The sequence below is a fragment of the Callorhinchus milii genome, unplaced genomic scaffold (assembly GCF_018977255.1).
Source record: "Callorhinchus milii isolate IMCB2004 unplaced genomic scaffold, IMCB_Cmil_1.0 Scaffold20, whole genome shotgun sequence".
NCBI classification, from domain to species: domain Eukaryota; kingdom Metazoa; phylum Chordata; class Chondrichthyes; order Chimaeriformes; family Callorhinchidae; genus Callorhinchus; species Callorhinchus milii.
Window position 1 is genome coordinate 2818602 of NW_024704761.1, and position 17602 is coordinate 2836203.

General features: G+C 41.1%; 1 protein-coding gene across 2 annotated transcripts in view; it reads right to left on the reverse strand.

Moving 5' to 3' along the window:
* helz (helicase with zinc finger) overlaps window positions 1-16826 on the reverse strand; it is an 86184-nt gene extending 69358 nt beyond the window's left edge. For both annotated transcript variants that reach the window (XM_007888732.2, XM_007888731.2), the window contains exons 1-7: window positions 16755-16826; window positions 6034-6258; window positions 4039-4075; window positions 2494-2618; window positions 1396-1452; window positions 896-944; window positions 693-768 (exon numbers count right to left, since the gene is read on the reverse strand). In XM_007888732.2, the coding sequence (XP_007886923.1) occupies window positions 693-768; window positions 896-944; window positions 1396-1452; window positions 2494-2618; window positions 4039-4075; window positions 6034-6240 (551 nt within the window). In that variant the 5' untranslated portion in view covers window positions 6241-6258; window positions 16755-16826. The remainder of the gene's footprint in view (window positions 1-692; window positions 769-895; window positions 945-1395; window positions 1453-2493; window positions 2619-4038; window positions 4076-6033; window positions 6259-16754) is intronic.
* Between the last annotated feature and the right edge of the window lie 776 nt (window positions 16827-17602).

Genomic DNA, 17602 nt, shown 5'->3' on the forward strand with positions numbered 1-17602 from the left:
AGTTGCAATAAACCTGCTTGAAGTTAATTGATTGGGCTGAAATTACAGCATTCAGACGCCACTGTGCTAATTCCAACTTCCAGCAAGTTTCAAATTGTAATTGTGTTATTCGCTACAAAATTCTCTGCAGATTCTTTGAAAAACTAATAACTAATAATCCGGTGGGTAAGAGTAGTTCAAAGGCTCTCAGGCCAATGTACAATGGAGCATTGTTTTACATTAATATAATAAAAACATGCACCTTTAAAGGGAATGTCAGCCTAAGCTAAGAACTCGAATCCCAACATGAAAATTGAACCAAAAACCTCCTGACCCAGTTGAGTATCATCAGCTAAACCAAACTCTCAGACAGATGTTTGTAAAATATTTTTTAAAGTATAAGCCTCACTATTGCCCCATGAAAAAACGTAGATCGTCGACTGAGCCAAAACTCACCCGTGCAAATAATTAGAAAATGAATATCACGCGACAATAAGACTTCTGAAACATTTAGCTCCAAACAGTTTTGAAATAAAATCCTTTCAAACATTCTCTGAGAGGGAGTCAATACTTGTACTGCAGCCCAAACGTTTAAAATTGCACAAGAAAATCAATAATTGGCATTAGAATATAAAAAAAAACACATCTCAGGAGCAAATGTTATGGAAAAGCAATTTTTTTTTGTGGGTAAGAATCGAGCTAATCCAGCTTACCTTTTACACAGAGTATACTCTTCACTACATGTGACCCCTCGGGGAGGAGGGCGGAACTGCCATCCATCTTGTGAATCTACAATTTAAAAGGTGGTATACGTTTCAAAGCAACCAGAAATTTATCCTGCATTCATTTTTTGTTATAAAATGTTCTCATCATTCAAAGACCAGCTGTCCGGTTGAATGAACTTAAAAGGATTTACCTTCTTCGGTGTCTTCTAAATATGCAGATATTAATTTATTGCTAGATGCCTGCGAAGTAAAGAAAGAAAGCGGATGAGATTTGACATTTCCGATGCTAACTTTGTTCTCTTGCAGGATCAAAGAGCGAAGAGCAGTGTGCTCACTTCTTGGGTTTCCAGTCTTAGAAGCTATTGTCATGAGAGGCCGGCAAGTCTAGCTTGTATTCACAAACAACATTGATGCATGCTTGGATATTGCTGAATGAATTACAACTCAAGGTGTGAGCTGAAGCTGCTTGCTCCCTTGGCCAATAACTGGGGCAGGAATAATACAGTGCTCAAACTGCTGAAGCCAATATGGTCCCTTCGATAATTCAGGGGTAAAATACCAGAACATAGTAGAACACTTCCAGAAGACTACCAGGATGGTAGAAGGCAAACTAGATGGACCTTGTTTCGTCCAGCAATTCCTATGTTCCTAGAACTTCCCAAATTCAGTGCTCACCTAACAGATTACTCACCTCCATTTCTGCGAGAAGCATTTTCAATCTGGTTACATCCTTTGTTACCATCCCATTCTAGAAGAAATAATGAATGGACACTTAATGAGTGTTAAAAACAAAACTGAGCTATCAAAAGCAGTGCAAACCGCTTATAAAATGGGTGCATTCTCAGGAATAATGTAAAAATCCTTTCTATCTGAACTATTTTCAACAATCAGAGTCTACTCTATGACAATTCCCCCCCACCCCCCCAGCACATTCGTTAGAAGTGGAAAAGGCAGAACGCGATACCATTAAACTCCCAAAGTTAAAAGGTAGGCTTTCATCATCAGCCAATATGAAGTTCCCATACCTGGATACCTAATGATAGAGCAAAGCTTCTCTTCCACAATTCCCTACATTGCCCGACCTCCTTTCGGGCTTACTTATGAGCGAATAAAAAGTAAAAAAGTAACCACCCCAAACCACTCTTGCAGACCTCGTCACAACTGGCTCAAGAGCAGCACAAGCCAGCACACTGCAGGGAACAACGTGTATCGTATATTGAGGGGGCGGGGGGGGGTTGTGTGGTGTGGTGGAAAGAGATGGAAAGGGGAAGAACAAAAAATCTTCCTTAAAATGTTACACAGAGGGTAATGTGGTTTCCAAGCAACATTAGATTGTGCAAGGAGTTCAAACCTTTCCTAAAATAATAATAGTAATCCTTGCATTTGATACAGCGCCTTATCACGTCTCAGAGGCATCTCAAAGTACTTCACAGAATATAATGTAAAGTGGATTGACTGTATAGAGTCCCACAAACAAACAGTCGTGGATTGAAGTGACCAAATTATGAAATGTTATACAGGGCGACCAAAAAGTCGTGATACCATTACAATGTCTAAAAAGAAATTATGATTTTCTATATATATATTTAGATAATAGGGTAGTTATCACGACTTTCTGGTCACCCTGTATTCACAACTTCTCCCAGGGGTAGAGCTGCTCTGCTCTGGGGCTCCCCCTTCACACCGGGTTTGATGACAAGGCCTCACACTCCCACACAAAGAGCAGTCTGCCGCCCACTTCACTACCCAGGGAATATGGGGGAAACAAGAATGATAACACATAACCTACCAACGATTCCCCCATCAAGGATTTTGATAAAATGCTGGACACCGCTTGTAACTTCCCTTCCATGTACATGCAGCGAAACACTGCTTGTAGTGTCCCGTCTCCCTTGGCCAGTCCCTCTGCCAACACTGCAGGCATAGAAATATAAATCTTACTATACTTCATAAGACTTTACTCCCCAAAGTCTGCCAGCAGAAAATATTTTAAAAACCCTCCCGGATCAGTTACTTTTAATGACTCTTTCAAATATCTCCCTGACATCAGAGTGTTATCCTGGGACAATGCATGGCAATCAGACAGCGATTTTTATTGTGACAAATCGCGTTGTCTGGCTTGCTGAGGGAAAACTTCAGGATCAGAATTACATGCAAGATAGCGAGGGTGCTTGGTGCGTCATCAAATTTTTCCTTTGATTGCAACATTAAAGAATTACAGCACAGGAGGCAGCCATTTGCCCCATCCATCCTAAGCTGGTGCTAGCACATCTTAATAATAATAATAATAATCCTTGCATTTGATATAGCGCTTTTCACGTCGGGAGGACGTCCCAAAGCGCTTCACAGGACACACTGTGAAGTGAATTGACTGTATATTTGTGGGCGAACGCGGCAGCCAATTGCGCACAGCAATGTCCCACAAACAGTCGTAGATTGAAAATGACCAATTTATTATTGTTTTGGGTTTTGGAGGGATTATTATTAGGCTCTGTGTGGAGTAAGGAAACTTGCCCAAGATTTCGCCCTGCCGGGAATTGAACTCAGGTCTCTCACTTGCAAAGCGAGTGCTCTAACCACTGAGCTACAGGACTCCATCTTAATGGAGAAGCACAGTTTATTTTTGGCACCACAGTAATTCCCCCACCAGCGAACTTAAGAAACATCTCTCGCTCTATGAAGGAGGCTTATAGTTTGGCCCTGATAACAAATCGCGAGGGTGCTTTGCAGTGGCAGAGATTTTTCTACATTCAGATTCCACTGTTCCACAGTTTGGATCATTTGTAATTGAGTTCTGGTTAATTAACTCTGCCCTTGTTTACAAGGGTAAAGACATCAAAAAAGTTAAAGCACAAGCGAACATTGGGTGTAAAGCCAATGGACCTGAGCTAATAGCAACTAACAGTCAAGACAGTTGCCTGAAACACGAATGCATGGGAAATGTAAACATACCGCCTACCTCCACCCCTCAAAAAAGTTAATTTTTTAAAAATCGCTCTTCCTCCTCATACCTCCTCAAAATCAATTTCACATTCCCCCTCTGAGTATATCGGAAAATCCAACTGTCTTTTGCCTCATCCCAGAACCGTGTCAGCTCCAGCAGCTCCTGGCCTCTCTCATTCATATCATAAGACTCAATTTTGTATTGAATTAGTGATTTTTAGCTCCTGACTGACTAGGATTCTAGAATTGAGCCTCTCTCCCCAACTTTGGGTGTTGTTTCTGATGCTCTAACATTGTATTTGGAAAATTAAAAGATTTTTTTTAAAAAGATTCACAAATTAACCAAGTCATTGCACGACTAGCAGGTGAAAGGAAAGATTGCAGAACATACCATTTTTACAGTCTTCATCCGCATGGTCATAGTTTTTCTGAAACAGAGAAAAGGGAGGATTATTTTTGGAGCAGCAATTACATTTATATTGATCTTTCCAGTACCGTGCACAAGTCAATTCAAAGTCAAGTTAATTTCCAGTATCGCCCCATCCAAAAATTGTGTGACGTGAGCCATACCAGATTTCAACTCACCTGTGACATCCTGCTCTTCAGACGAAGAGTGGGGAGAAATATGAGCATGACAAATTAAAACAAAATATCTATGTGGTGAAATTAGCTCAACCGGTGACATAGCTCTGACACAGCAGCTCTGGAATTAAGACTCCAGTACTGTATACATTCCAAAACTCCTGCAACTAGCAGGTTGGGCTCAAGTGAAGATGTTCCACACTGATAAGTGGCCGCTGCAGGTGCAGCCCGGCTATTTTCTTGAACACTCATTGAAAAATCAATTTGATCAGCCGAGTTAAATGGAATAATATTAGAACAAAAATCTTTTGAAGCACCTGAATCAAGTGATTCAGAATTGCAGTCTAGTCTAGGCATTTTATGTTAAAGAGGTGTCACTTTTCAACGATGTTCAAATAGTTTTCAATTCCAGCTCTTTTGAAACAAGAAACTGGAGATGGAGTTTTTTTTCCCAATGGTTGAAACTGTAAACTAATTCACGGCATTCACACACTACCTCACTCAACAGAATTTGCCGCGCCTCGACAAGTGTAAATGAAGCACCAGAGGGGTGAAAAAATTCTCAGTCTAAGATTTGAGGAGGGAAAAATTAAACTGTGAACAATCATAATACAGAAATCAAATTTGCTGTACTGTTTGCAGCTCTATTTCAAGTCTCAGTAGAGATTTTTTTTAAAAAGAATAAAAATACCGTATTTTCTGGAAATCCACATCCCTCCAATTGATACATACTATTTGTGTCAGGATAGCTTTTTAGTAATAAAGGTGCCGGGAAGATGTTTATTCATCAGTTTAAAGGCATTGTTTAATTATTATGAACTCCAAACCGTATATACAATACAGCTGCTGGAATTCTTGTTGAACACACAGGTTTCCTATAAAGCCTTAGAAAAGGACACTGAGGTATTTTAAACCATTTTCACTGGTTGAGCCTTAAGGTGAGTCATATTTTCTTTAATAGGACATTCCAAATCCATCTATAGACTTGTTCAATGACAAGCCGTTTGGACGGGTAACATATCCCACGACGGACAACAAAAACACAGCACCCACAGGCACAAAGCCAGATAAATTCTATCCTCGGAAAGCTAACAAGTACTTATTTTATGATATGCTCACTTGCTGTGTACATTGAAATTCGTTATCATCTGAAAATCCAGTTAGCGGGTACAGGTAACTCTAAACCCCAAAACATATGTATTTTAATAACCTACCAGTGACCTTGTTAAAATATTCCACGTCATGATTTTGTTATAAATGTTGCAAGCACCAGCATATGGCTTAACCCAATCTATTCTTTGAGGTACACACAAACACACACTCACACAAAACAGCATTCCAAGTGGTATTTCTATTCCCACAATTGACTAATGCAAAGCAGCAATAGTAGTATAATTATAGCTCTGTACCTTTACAAGAAAGGTACAAATTAAAAGTTTGAAGCCCATCCAAGGGTACAAAAAGATAGTTTTCAGACTAAAAGTAAACATTTCCCTTTCCAATCTTCAATGTCAGGTTACAACAGTGACTTGCAGCAAGGAAATCTCTTCTCTTTCTGACCATCGTACACATCTTTGGTCATTTGTAAAAGCCCTGAGTGGAGCATTCCTCAAAGTAAATATCAGAATATCACTTCTGGTCCTGTGCTAATTTATAATCCAGTCCCATTGAAGACTTTAACTGAAAAGTATGTCATTGAAATCCCCACAATCAAGTGTAGAGAAACATTCCTCCCACTCCTGGCTGAATGGGTCAAGTTCAATCAACTGCAGTGTGTATTTCTGGAGAAGTGCACATTACTTACAAGTTGCAAAAGGCAGGCTATCCTGTAGAGAAGACTTTCAATGCGAATTCGATCTATCTCTGGCTGGCATAACGTCGTTGAAATGGAAGAAAACTGGCTAAGGGTAACTAGCGCTTCTGTGCAGTGTTTTGCTGCCAACTCGTACTCCTGCACTCTCAGGTATTCACATGCTTGTTCACATGACTTTTCTGGTCTCCTGTCTGCCATGACTCAGCAACACAAATCCTACAACAAAAAGAAAGACTTCAATTAAAATAATGCACAGTTTGCTAGAAGAAGGAAATTAGCATTAAATGAGCATTTTGCTGAGACTTACTACCTGGCCACATTGCTTACACACTGCACTGAGACCATGCAATAAAATACCTACAGTAAACAGTAATTGTACTTGACGGTAATGACTATAAAGCGCTTTTGAAACGTTTCAACGTCACCACAGCTTTAAAAATGCAAGTTGCTAAATGAACAAATATGCCTGGGACGTTTCCCAGGTTTGTTCATATGCAAAACGACCTCCTGATATCAAACACATAAAGCAATTTCCCAACCTCAACCAACACCTCCTCGATATAGATACATAGGGTCACAGCCAAATGATGACTGTGCCTTCTACCCATAAGGGAATAAACAGCCACAAAACCTACAAGGGATTATTCACTTATTTTGTGGACTGTGAAGTCAATTGAATTCTTGAAGAGTTAATACAAGTATTTCTTTTTCAAAAAAATCAAGAGGAAAATTAGCATTAATCTTACACACCAATTTGCTGTCCCACCAGCTACTCAATGGCAAATGTTTCTGGTAAATCTCAACATTTAATCCAACATAACCCTGCAGCTAGGAAGATATCAAACAAGCTCAAGATTTAATGCATACACAATAAGCAAATGAAGTGCAACTTCATGGGCGAAGGAGAGTGAAATAAAAAGGTCTCTTTGTTAATGCTATTAAAAGCAGGGCAATGTAAAACAAAATGCACTTCCTATAGAATAACCAAATATGAGTTTCTACACTTGGAGCATGTCTGGGCAGAAACATTTAAATATCTGCAGAATGATTTTAATAAGACGTCTACCACAGGACATGTCACTTCCAAAGAAATTTCAGGACATGATAGAATTAAAATAGTGGGAACTATTTACTGTTGTCTCACATCATTTTCTGCTGTCTATTTTCAGTAAATTAACATTGGTTAATACACAGCAAAACATATTTACAACCAGTTGAACCAGTTGTTCCAGCATCTGGTCAGTAAGTCGGTAACTGGAGGGCATGGATTTAAGCAATTACCAAATTACCATAAGCTATTACCAAAATTGAAAGGGAGAGGTTAGGAGAAATGTTTTACACAGAGGGTTGTTAACAAATGTGGAATGCCCTACCTAAAACAGTGGCTGAGGCACAATCCATTTTATCTTTTAATGAGGAATTAGATAAATATCTGAAAAGCAGAAATATAAAAAGGACTGAGGAAAGGTAGGAGAATGGGATTTTAGTTCTTTCATATGAGACCAGCACAGACACGGTGGGCAGAAGGATCTCTATCTTTGCCGCAAACTTCTGTTTCGATTTCAAATATACGGCTCAATTTATACTTAAAAGAATTATGCATTGATCATCTGAATCTGCACCTCTGCAATTAATTGACTGTAAGACAGAATTATCTGTAGTTGGCTATGCTATTGATTTTCCATGGCTGATCATTTACTCCCCCCTGACCCAGTGTCGTGCTCCACCACTGTCAAGTGCTCCGGGACGCTACCCTGCATAAGGGGAGCTATATAAATGCAAATTGTTGTTTGAACATTATGTCAGGACTAAATGCAAAGTAAGATTTTCCAAAATAAATTACAGATTAATATCCACAATAAATACACAAATCTTTCAGTTCTGGAATCACACTAAATAGTTAAGAGAAACTATTAAGTAATAAAAATGAGGTGTGATACTGATATTTCTGTCAGATCTACACATTTAATACAGGACATTCATATCTATCAAAATGCCTTAACATAGATACACTAAAAGTAAAACATTAACATCGCTCCATGTAAACAACTTTAGAACATCTTTAATATTCCCGCACCAATTCACCAGCCAAATGCAATAACTGAAAACTGGTTCTGCAGTTAATTACTCAAAATTGGCAACACAAATCCCATTTTGCACAAGTTTGATTATAGAGCATTTCTGTAATACATCAATGAAATTTGTGCCATAGATGAACAGTTCCACAGTATTTACTGTTAACATCATAAAGTCATTTCACTCCATGACAAGAGAAGTAATGTATCTCAGCACAGACTGCAGATTTATACGAATACAAGCTTAGCATTGATCAAAAACATTTAAGATAACTTAAAAATCAGACTCCTATTGAAAGCCGTACAGTCTCAATTCTTCACCACATGAAACGTGTGTAAATGCAGTGAGAATTGGGATCAAAGCTTTGAACACACAAAATCAAGTTTTGAAGTTTCAGCAACAATTACTGCTGCCAGATTACGTGTACAGCAACTTCAACGATTCAGCCACAGGCATCGGTCACAAAATTTCTTAAAAAGTCACAGTTATTAACCTTTCAAGTGCCCAATTGTTTACATTCTACCACACACACCTGAAGCCCTAGGAACGCAAAGAATAAGTAATGCAGTCTTGTTTAAGCCACAGACAACTACCAAATACAGAAGGAAAGTATTCCTGCAAGGCATTTCTATAAAGCATCAAGTATCAGGAGGTTGCCCCCTGCCAACAGGACTGTAGTGTAGCATGCCAATAGTTTCAAGAATGGAGGGGTAAAAGGAAAATACAGGTGTCAATTCTGGGATAGTTTAACCTTTCCAATCTTAAAAGTTCTGGGTTGGTATTAAACATATTTACATCAGGTATGCTATACCTTAACCACTGTAAAGCATCTATCTATTCTCTGTCCCAAATGTGTTAACTCCAAATTGTACCCTCAACTGGACCACCGACATTTCCTACACTCAACAGTCTTGTGCCCAGAGTTACGCTGCTAGTGACTTATATACTTAACTAGCATTTTGGTTGAAATGGGCAAAACTAACTTTGGGTTCCTGCTTATGTGACATTCATCCCACAGCCTGGGAAAACTAGAAGTAAAAGTATGACATTAATCCTCTGCACCACTCAGTCAGAGAGGGTTGTTATTTTAATAATTTACCACCTAATTATATTTTGAATTCAAAGCACGTAAAATATTGAACACATGCAAAAGAAATTTGGAGGCCAAATTTTACCATGTTTCCTCAAGGCATGTAAGAGAAGATTGGTGCAGTACACACTGGTGCGTACCACTCAAAGTCCCCAAAAGGAAAAGATGTGGTTTGTACTCTTAATTCCATACCACTGTTGTCCCATCAGATGAAGCAACAGAAGCTACAGAAGTTAGGTGAGGATCCAAGAGGGTTCTTACCAGAGAGACAAATCAACATTTAGATATTCAAAACGAGCAATTTGGTCTAAATTCTGAGTGAACATTTTCATTTCAACATGGAGAATGACATATCCCAAATGTGTAAAAGTCACCACTTTGATATAACCAAATGGTTGCCTGTGGTAAAAGCAAAGAGGTAGGTGGAGAGCACAACCGCCACATTTGTCTAGACACAGCACTTTTTAAATTACAGCAGTCTTCAGCAGACTTAATAGCAGATTAGCACAATGGGTCACAAAGACATGTGATAGAGGCTGGAACTGGGTGTCCTAAAGGGCAATCTATATCAGTCTCAAGGTCCCAGGAAGATATCAGAAAATGGCCAATCAAGGACTCGATGTGAAAACAACAAGATTTAGCAATGAGGAGAGCAATCTAACTTCACCAGTGATACCAATATGCTAGCCTCACTGCATAACTGCACTAAAATTTTGCATATTTCTAACTATGGTTCAATAGGGATGAGTCAACGAGCTTAGTCTTGGCTCTTTGGTGCAAACAAAATGAGTCAAAGCCACTAAATCTGAAATCAACTGTAAACCAAAACAAGCACTTAGGGTTAACTCTAACTCCCACCATCATACTATCTGCACAGGGCCCTACGTATGGATTTGTACTTGTGCGACACTCTGTGGAATAATTTGTCAAGTCAAATTAGGAATGAATGCATGCAACAAAAGACAAAGTAGTTTGTAAATTCCTTTCCTTCTTTCCTCTCCCAATCTCCCCTCTCCAATATACTAACTCTGTTATCCAAGAAGGCTATCAGTTCTCAATATTATACATCCCTTTGACCATACATTGACAATATTATGCTCCGTGGAAGGATTTACACCTACTGCAATTGCACTGAGCAATGTAAATGTGCAATTGTACAGTTCTAGCGGAAGAAGAGGTGGTACCTTAAATTATTCCTTCAAACAAGTACTGTAAAGGGAAGCAAGAAATTGAAGTGATGAAACCTTAGTGTATCCTTAATCAATAGAACTTGGCACTTGAATATTACAGTATCTTGAGACAGTACAAAATGTTTCATGCATAGAAACTGAGTGCTTTCACTGTCACGCTTCCAACTGAAAATGCAATACGATTCTATCAAATTCTCACACATGATCAACTTTTTTAAAAAAACATAAATGTTAAAGGATTATCAGATCTAAGCAACTCAGTGTATTAAAAATATTCTGGATAAAGCAAGTAGTCACAATCTCATTACAAGACCAGCTATAATATAGCATTACTTTATGGATCAAATTTGGGACTTGACAGTTTAATGAAATATTCAAACCATTACTGGGAATTACCTACCATACACAAAGCTAGTTATACTGATATACAATCTCAACAATTTACTCACAAGGGGAGAAGGTAGAGATGGCAGATCAGAAGAATACATGGGAGTATTGTAATTCCAATCAAATGTGACGATTTCATGGCTGTGCACCATGGAGAAGTATGATGTGGATTGGGCTACAATTGCCAAATGGTGATATCCCAACTCAGCTGTTTCATTCCAGGGAGATAGTTGTCAAATGGGGATCAAGTACACATGCACAGACGGGTAGCTATTTAAAAAAGAAGGCACATCTCTTACCAGATGACAATACAGTAGCATTGCAACAAGACAAAAGAGAAATATTTCTATATGCCTAACAGATTCGCATCCACAATCGCCTTGCCAACCACACGACAGGGCACATTCTCATCCAGTCTTAACAAATACACACAAGAAGTGAGTTCCAATTTTACTCAAAGTACAGAAAGGGAACAAAATAAAACTTCCAGCAATTTACTGCTAACATCGTTCCTTTCCATCAAGAGAATTACTGATGCAAAAAGATTTTCCACGTCCAATTTATTTTCACCACACTTTGCTGGTAAAGCTATGTTCATAAACAGTTTCTGGGTAAACTATCTGCCAAGCTTGAACATAACTTCATAAATGAACACCAGGACCATTAGCCTGTCTACAATAATCCTTACGTTTGCTAACCTAAGACTGTAACTGTGCAGTTACTGTACTTTGGACGTTTATCAGGAGGCTGATTTTGAACCGCCTCCACGAGCAGTTTCAGGTGTTTAAGTATTGTACAAAGCAGCACATGATATTCCAATACATACACAGATCCAATGAATCAGCCACACACTCGCTGATGTTGTGAAATGTACACGTCTTGACCTTGTCTTAATTTGAAGCTCAGCAAGATACCGTACTATGGGATACAGACCAGCTGGTTCCAAACACAAAACGTGTCTTTCAACCTGGACCTCCTAAATCCATTCAGACCCTGAGTTCTGCTGCAAGAGCCCCATGGACATGTTGAATCAATACCCAAACACGTTGAGTAGTGGGAAAGAAAAGAGCATGCAACCACTGGTCTATGATACAAAAGCAATTGTCCAGCCTTGTTATACTGTATTGCTATTCATGTAGTACAACTTTAAGAACAGTCTGAGGGAGGGACAGCCTAGGTTAAACTGCCCACTATCATTGTTCTGGAGTGGGCGAAGGAACAGGAGTGGGCGAAGGAACAGGAGGCACTTAAACACCTGCACCGGGGTCCAGTCATTTTACCATTGCTATAGAATCCATACACACTAAATGGCAGCACAGAGAGCTGAACAATTCCAAAAGCTGCAGAAACAGGAGCCACAGCGACTCCAGTCCTAATGCAGATGGTGCGAAGCGCAATCTAGGCAGACCACTGCTTGGGAAATGTACTCACATATGGCAATACCAGCCCAAACTGGAAGCTAAGCACTGGCAAAAATACTGTAAAACCAACAACATTGTGCAATGTGACTGGAGCAGTCGTTACACTTAGTGTCCAGCGATCAGAGGATAGTCATATAAACATTTTATAATCTCACAAACTTATCTTAGAAAATAATATTGCACATCCAGATGTCAGAAACTAGTTTTAAAAATAAATACTAATGAAGCTGGGGTCTATAGCAACCCGTCACTTCACCAGATCTGTTCCAATATCTCACTGCTTTGTGCTACTGCAGTAATGATACTTTTCATTTCAACAATGTTTATTTTTAAAACAAATTTGTAAACAGTTCTCAAAATGTTTTGATAAATGCTGCCCATAAGTTTACATTTCTTATCAAAACTAAAAACATGGATACAAATTAACTATTCATATAAAACAGCTGAAAGAGATATTGGTGCCACAAGAATGGGAACTGAGCAACAAGTAGCAATGCCATCAAGTGGTCAGATCTGGATTCAAGTCTCTGATCTGTAGAGCTCCAGATCTCGTCTACATTACAGCCACCAGCACACCACGTTTCTGTGCCTCCTAAACACAAGGTTCACAGCTGCATCGGCAGAAGCCTAGAATAAGGTTGTCTGCACGACCTCTTCGATAGCGGACACCTCCAAAAAAAAAGGAGAGCACATACACCTTCTAAAATAGGAAGTGCAATGTCTTAGCTCTATTTTAATCTCCAATTTTAAAGAAGTCCTTTTTAAAGCTGGTAATATCAAAGGAGGTATCCATAGGAGGTTCTAACAGTAGAAAAGTTTGAAATATACAGATCAGATGCAAATTACAAGGAAAGTATCAGCTTTCGGGCTCTACAATTTCAGACGTCCAACTTTTTATGAAAAATGTTATATTGTGCTGAACTGAGTACAGAACTTGGACCAAAGCTATTATTGGACAACTTGGGGTCTAAATTTGTGGAACTTGCAGAGAATCTGCAGGAACCAGAATGCCTCTCACACTCGCCCACTGATCTTATTTCTGACGATTAAATTGAATTGTTGCTAAAGAAAGCTCCTCGCAGAATAATCCATTCCTACACCAATTCAGTACCACCGGCCTCAAACCCTTCCCAAACTGTCCCAATATCAGAACCTTCGCTTTCTACTCAGGTGCAAAATCACCATGCAGGATTATCATCTGGCACCAAGGTCAGGCTACAGTGTTACAGGCCTTGGCACCACCATGCATATAACATTTCCATTAAGTCCTTCAGTAGCTTTAATACAGCTTTAGAAGCATGCTCAAAACATTTTAACAGTCCGTGCCAATGATGAAGGCCTTATACACACCGAACATTTCAGAATATCAAAGCAATTCACATAAATACAACACTTGATCTAAACATGGTAACTACCGAGCCACCACAAGTGCAAAGGCTGAATAATTTGAATCATTATCATTATTCCCTTCTGACATCAACAGGTCATACATGTCACAGAGCTGAGATACAGCAAAGAACTCACCAAGACATTTCAACTCCTTCAATTGGTTCATGCTACAAGCTTGAATTTGGTATACCTGTAGTACCTCTTCCTTTTGCAGGAAATAATGTATTTGTCGGCAAAGCAGAAGCCATTTTGCACACAGCAAAATTTCTAACAGGAACCTTGGACCAATTTTACCTGAGGGTTTGTTGGCCAGGACAGCAGGAGAAATTCCCTTCAATACAAGAACGGAATTGTGCATGCGTAATCATGATCAATACTTCTACAATAAATAGACATTAAATTATACAAATTTGCTAAGGACACACTATAACCTAAACTATCCAGGATACAATGCATATTTTTGCACCATCACTGAAAGTCAGCAAGAGTGTGTGCCCTAAAACCATACAAGTTGATACCTATAACATGTTAGGAGTGGGATTGGAGTACTCAACTCTAGAAAATGTAAATCTGCAGCACGGTTAGAGACAACACTGAGACACCTAGAAATTATAAAAAGATACATCAAAGTCCATATATTTCTAATAAACTACAAACAAATCAAAACCCTCAAAATTCACCAGCGACAGCAACCATAGGCTTCTGTGGCCACAAATAATTAATTTGGTTTTTGATCTTCAGCAGCTAGAATAAGATCTCAAGAGCTTCTCTAAGGTCATATTTCAGACATAGGCAATTTTTTAAAAATGAAGTGTCTGAAATGTAAATATGGACAGAGGACAAACAATATAAGGACATGGTCCCTTCATCCACATTTTTGTGCACTGGCTGTATCTATTAAACTCAAAAGTGGGACAAACTAACACAGAAAATAGACAATTTACATGTAATACCTCCACTCACAGAAGTTGCAAAAATATTGCAGTTTGGTGATAGCACACTGGAATGTAATGTCAGAGTGCAACATGCAGATTTTTAAAGCCCAGACTTGGGATCAACTAACCATTCTTGACTTCTAATTTTCTGTCCTACGCTTGTCGACCTTGGTGAAATTCTGTCCCTTCAACTTGCGATTCTCAATGTAAAAAAAATCAACCAATGAGAACACGTACGAGCAAAGCCTCATCAAATTCTTCATTAATTAGAAGAGTGAGACAAATAAAGTTATGCCCAACCACTCTGACACGTCTCTCTCAACAGCTAGTTCAGGAAGCCTGGGCACGTAGTGGCCGGAACGAGTCGAAAGTAAGAATCTAAGCTGATAATGGAAAGTTTAAAAAGTGTGCTCAAAATAGTTTTGCTAGTGAGAAAAAGGAAAGTTTATTAATAAGAATTTCAAAATATCAAGAGACTCCTCCCATCAGTTCATTTAAAAGATATCCAAAGCCCTGTGTGCAAAATATGCTGGACCTGGGCCTAGAATAAGGCTCTGGTGATTTAAGTAAACCAAAAATAAAAAGGGGAATACAAGCAAAATTAAGAAATGTCTCATATTAATCAGATTATTTAAAATATGCTTATTATGGTTCAAAATTATAGGATCTTTAAAAAATTGGTTATCAAAATAGTTCAATTTATTCCAGTGTCAGTGCACCTTTGCTAATATACCATAATAAAACTCTACAAGGGGAATAGGGAAATTCATTTGAAATCATGCTTTCCACTAATCCTTGAAACAAAAGTGTTTTTGAATCCTTAGAACATATATCTTCAAAAATTAAATGATGCTCTCAGAAGATTCTGCCCTTCTCAAAATGGAGCTGTAAATTGAAGCATTGTGGCATTTAATCAACACTAAAATGGCTGAGGAACCAGGCAAAAGAATCCACAGAACCCTTTGCAAAAACCACCTGGGCACTGTAGTGTCACAAATTAACACTAACATTAAGAAAAAACAGACTTTCAGTTGCATAATTTCACAAGTCCAGACTTACTGGATGAGTCATCCAGGAGTTAGGACACCGGAGTGGAAAGTTCAAGATTTTTCAGTGCTCTTGGATAGTTTTTAAGGTGAAGCAGAATGTGTGGGATATCTAAAAAAATAAAACAATGTGCTATCAAAAGAAACGTTTGATTGCTTTAATACTCAGAAGAAAACCAAACAGTGGAATGACCAACAAGTTATATAATACTGCATAAAAAGTCCAGACGAGCTCTCCTACAAAAAGTTATTGTTGTAAATCAAAAGTATATCTGCAGTATTATTAATAAGTGGAATTTCCTGGAGTACTCAGACACAAACTTGCTACTGTAGCAGCTGGAGTTGTCAGTGCCTGTTCACACTGCCTCAAGACAAAAAAAAATTTATATATATATATATAAAAATAAAGTATGGTTAATAATCACTGCCAAATTTTTTCCAGCAGTGATGTTTGTTCAGGAAAGCTGGTGGTGTGGTGGAGAGAGGAGAGGGTGAATGTACAGTGTAAGTAATATTTAATAGGCCACGGCCAGTGTGTGTGTGTGTGTGGGTCACCCAGGGAGGGGTGTGCTGTTTGCCCCGGCGTTGAGGTGACCGACTGTGCAGTCCTCCCTCTCCCTCTCTCTCTCTCTCTCCTTCTCTTTCTCCCTCCCTCCCTCCTTCCCTTCCCCTCCCCTCCCCCCGGCCCTGACCGGGCCTGACCGGGCCGCTTGTTTACACGTTACACACCCGCCACCGTGGGGCCTCCCCCTGGCGCGGGGGGGGGGACTCGCACCCTCACTGGAATGGGTGGCGGTGGGGTGGACGGGGCGGGGGGGAAGGGAGTGGAGTGGAGGGAGAGCGAGGCCTGGCTCGCACTAACGGGTCAGGCCTCGGATTTACAGCCGCCGCCGCCGCCAACTCCCTCTCCCTCCCTCCCTCCCTCTCCCTCTCCCTCACAAATCCACCCCGGCCCACCCCGGCCCGGCCCGGCCCGGCTCGGCCTGACAACTCCCGCCGCCGCCGCCCCGGCCCTGCCCGGTCCGCCCCCACCCCCACCACCACGAGCGCCCGGGGCGCTCTCCCTCACACCGCCTGGGGTGGTGGGGTGGTGGGGTGGGGGGTAGGAGCGCCCAGACCAGACCGCCCCCCACCCCGGGCCACAGGCAGCGGCCGCCACAGCCCAACTCGGCACGTACCTTCCCTTTACTTTTGCGCCATCTTGGATCCACTTGTCAGCGTCCCCCAAAGGCATTGTGGGAAAGTGACCCCGAGCCGCGCGTGAGGCTCTGCTCCACACACACACACTCTCACACACACACACACACTGCCCGCACTGCCCGCACCCCCCCACCCTGCCTGGCACTGGGCACCGCCTGGCACTACCCTATCACCCGGCCCATCACCGCTCTGCTCTGCCCAACCCTTGCCCTGCACTGCCCAGCCTGGCACTACCCTATCACCCAGCACTGCTCTGCTCAGCCTGGCACTACCCTATCACCCAGCACTGCCCTGCACTGCCCAGCCTGGCACTACCCTATCACCCATCACTGCTCTGCTCAGCCCTTGCCCTGCACTGCCCAGCCTGGCACTACCCTATCACCCAGCACTGCCCTGCACTGCCCAGCCTGGCACTACCCTATCACCCAGCACTGCTCTGCTCAGCCCTTGCCCAGCACTGCCCTGCACTGCCCAGCCTGGCACTACCCTATCACCCAGCACTGCCCTGCACTGCCCAGCCTGGCACTACCCTATCACCCAGCACTGCCCAGCCTGGCACTACCCTATCACCCAGCACTGCCCTGCACTGCCCAGCCTGGCACTACCCTATCACCCATCACTGCTCTGCTCAGCCCTTGCCCAGCACTGCCCTGCACAGCCTGGCACTACCCTATCACCCAGCCCATCACTGCTCTGCTCTTCCCAGTCCCTGCCCAACCCAGCCTTGCCCGGCACTGCACTTGCACTGCACTGCCCAGCCCGGCACCGCCCTGCCTACCACTATTTTGCTTAAACCTTGCCCCAGCCTAACACTGCCCTGCCTGGC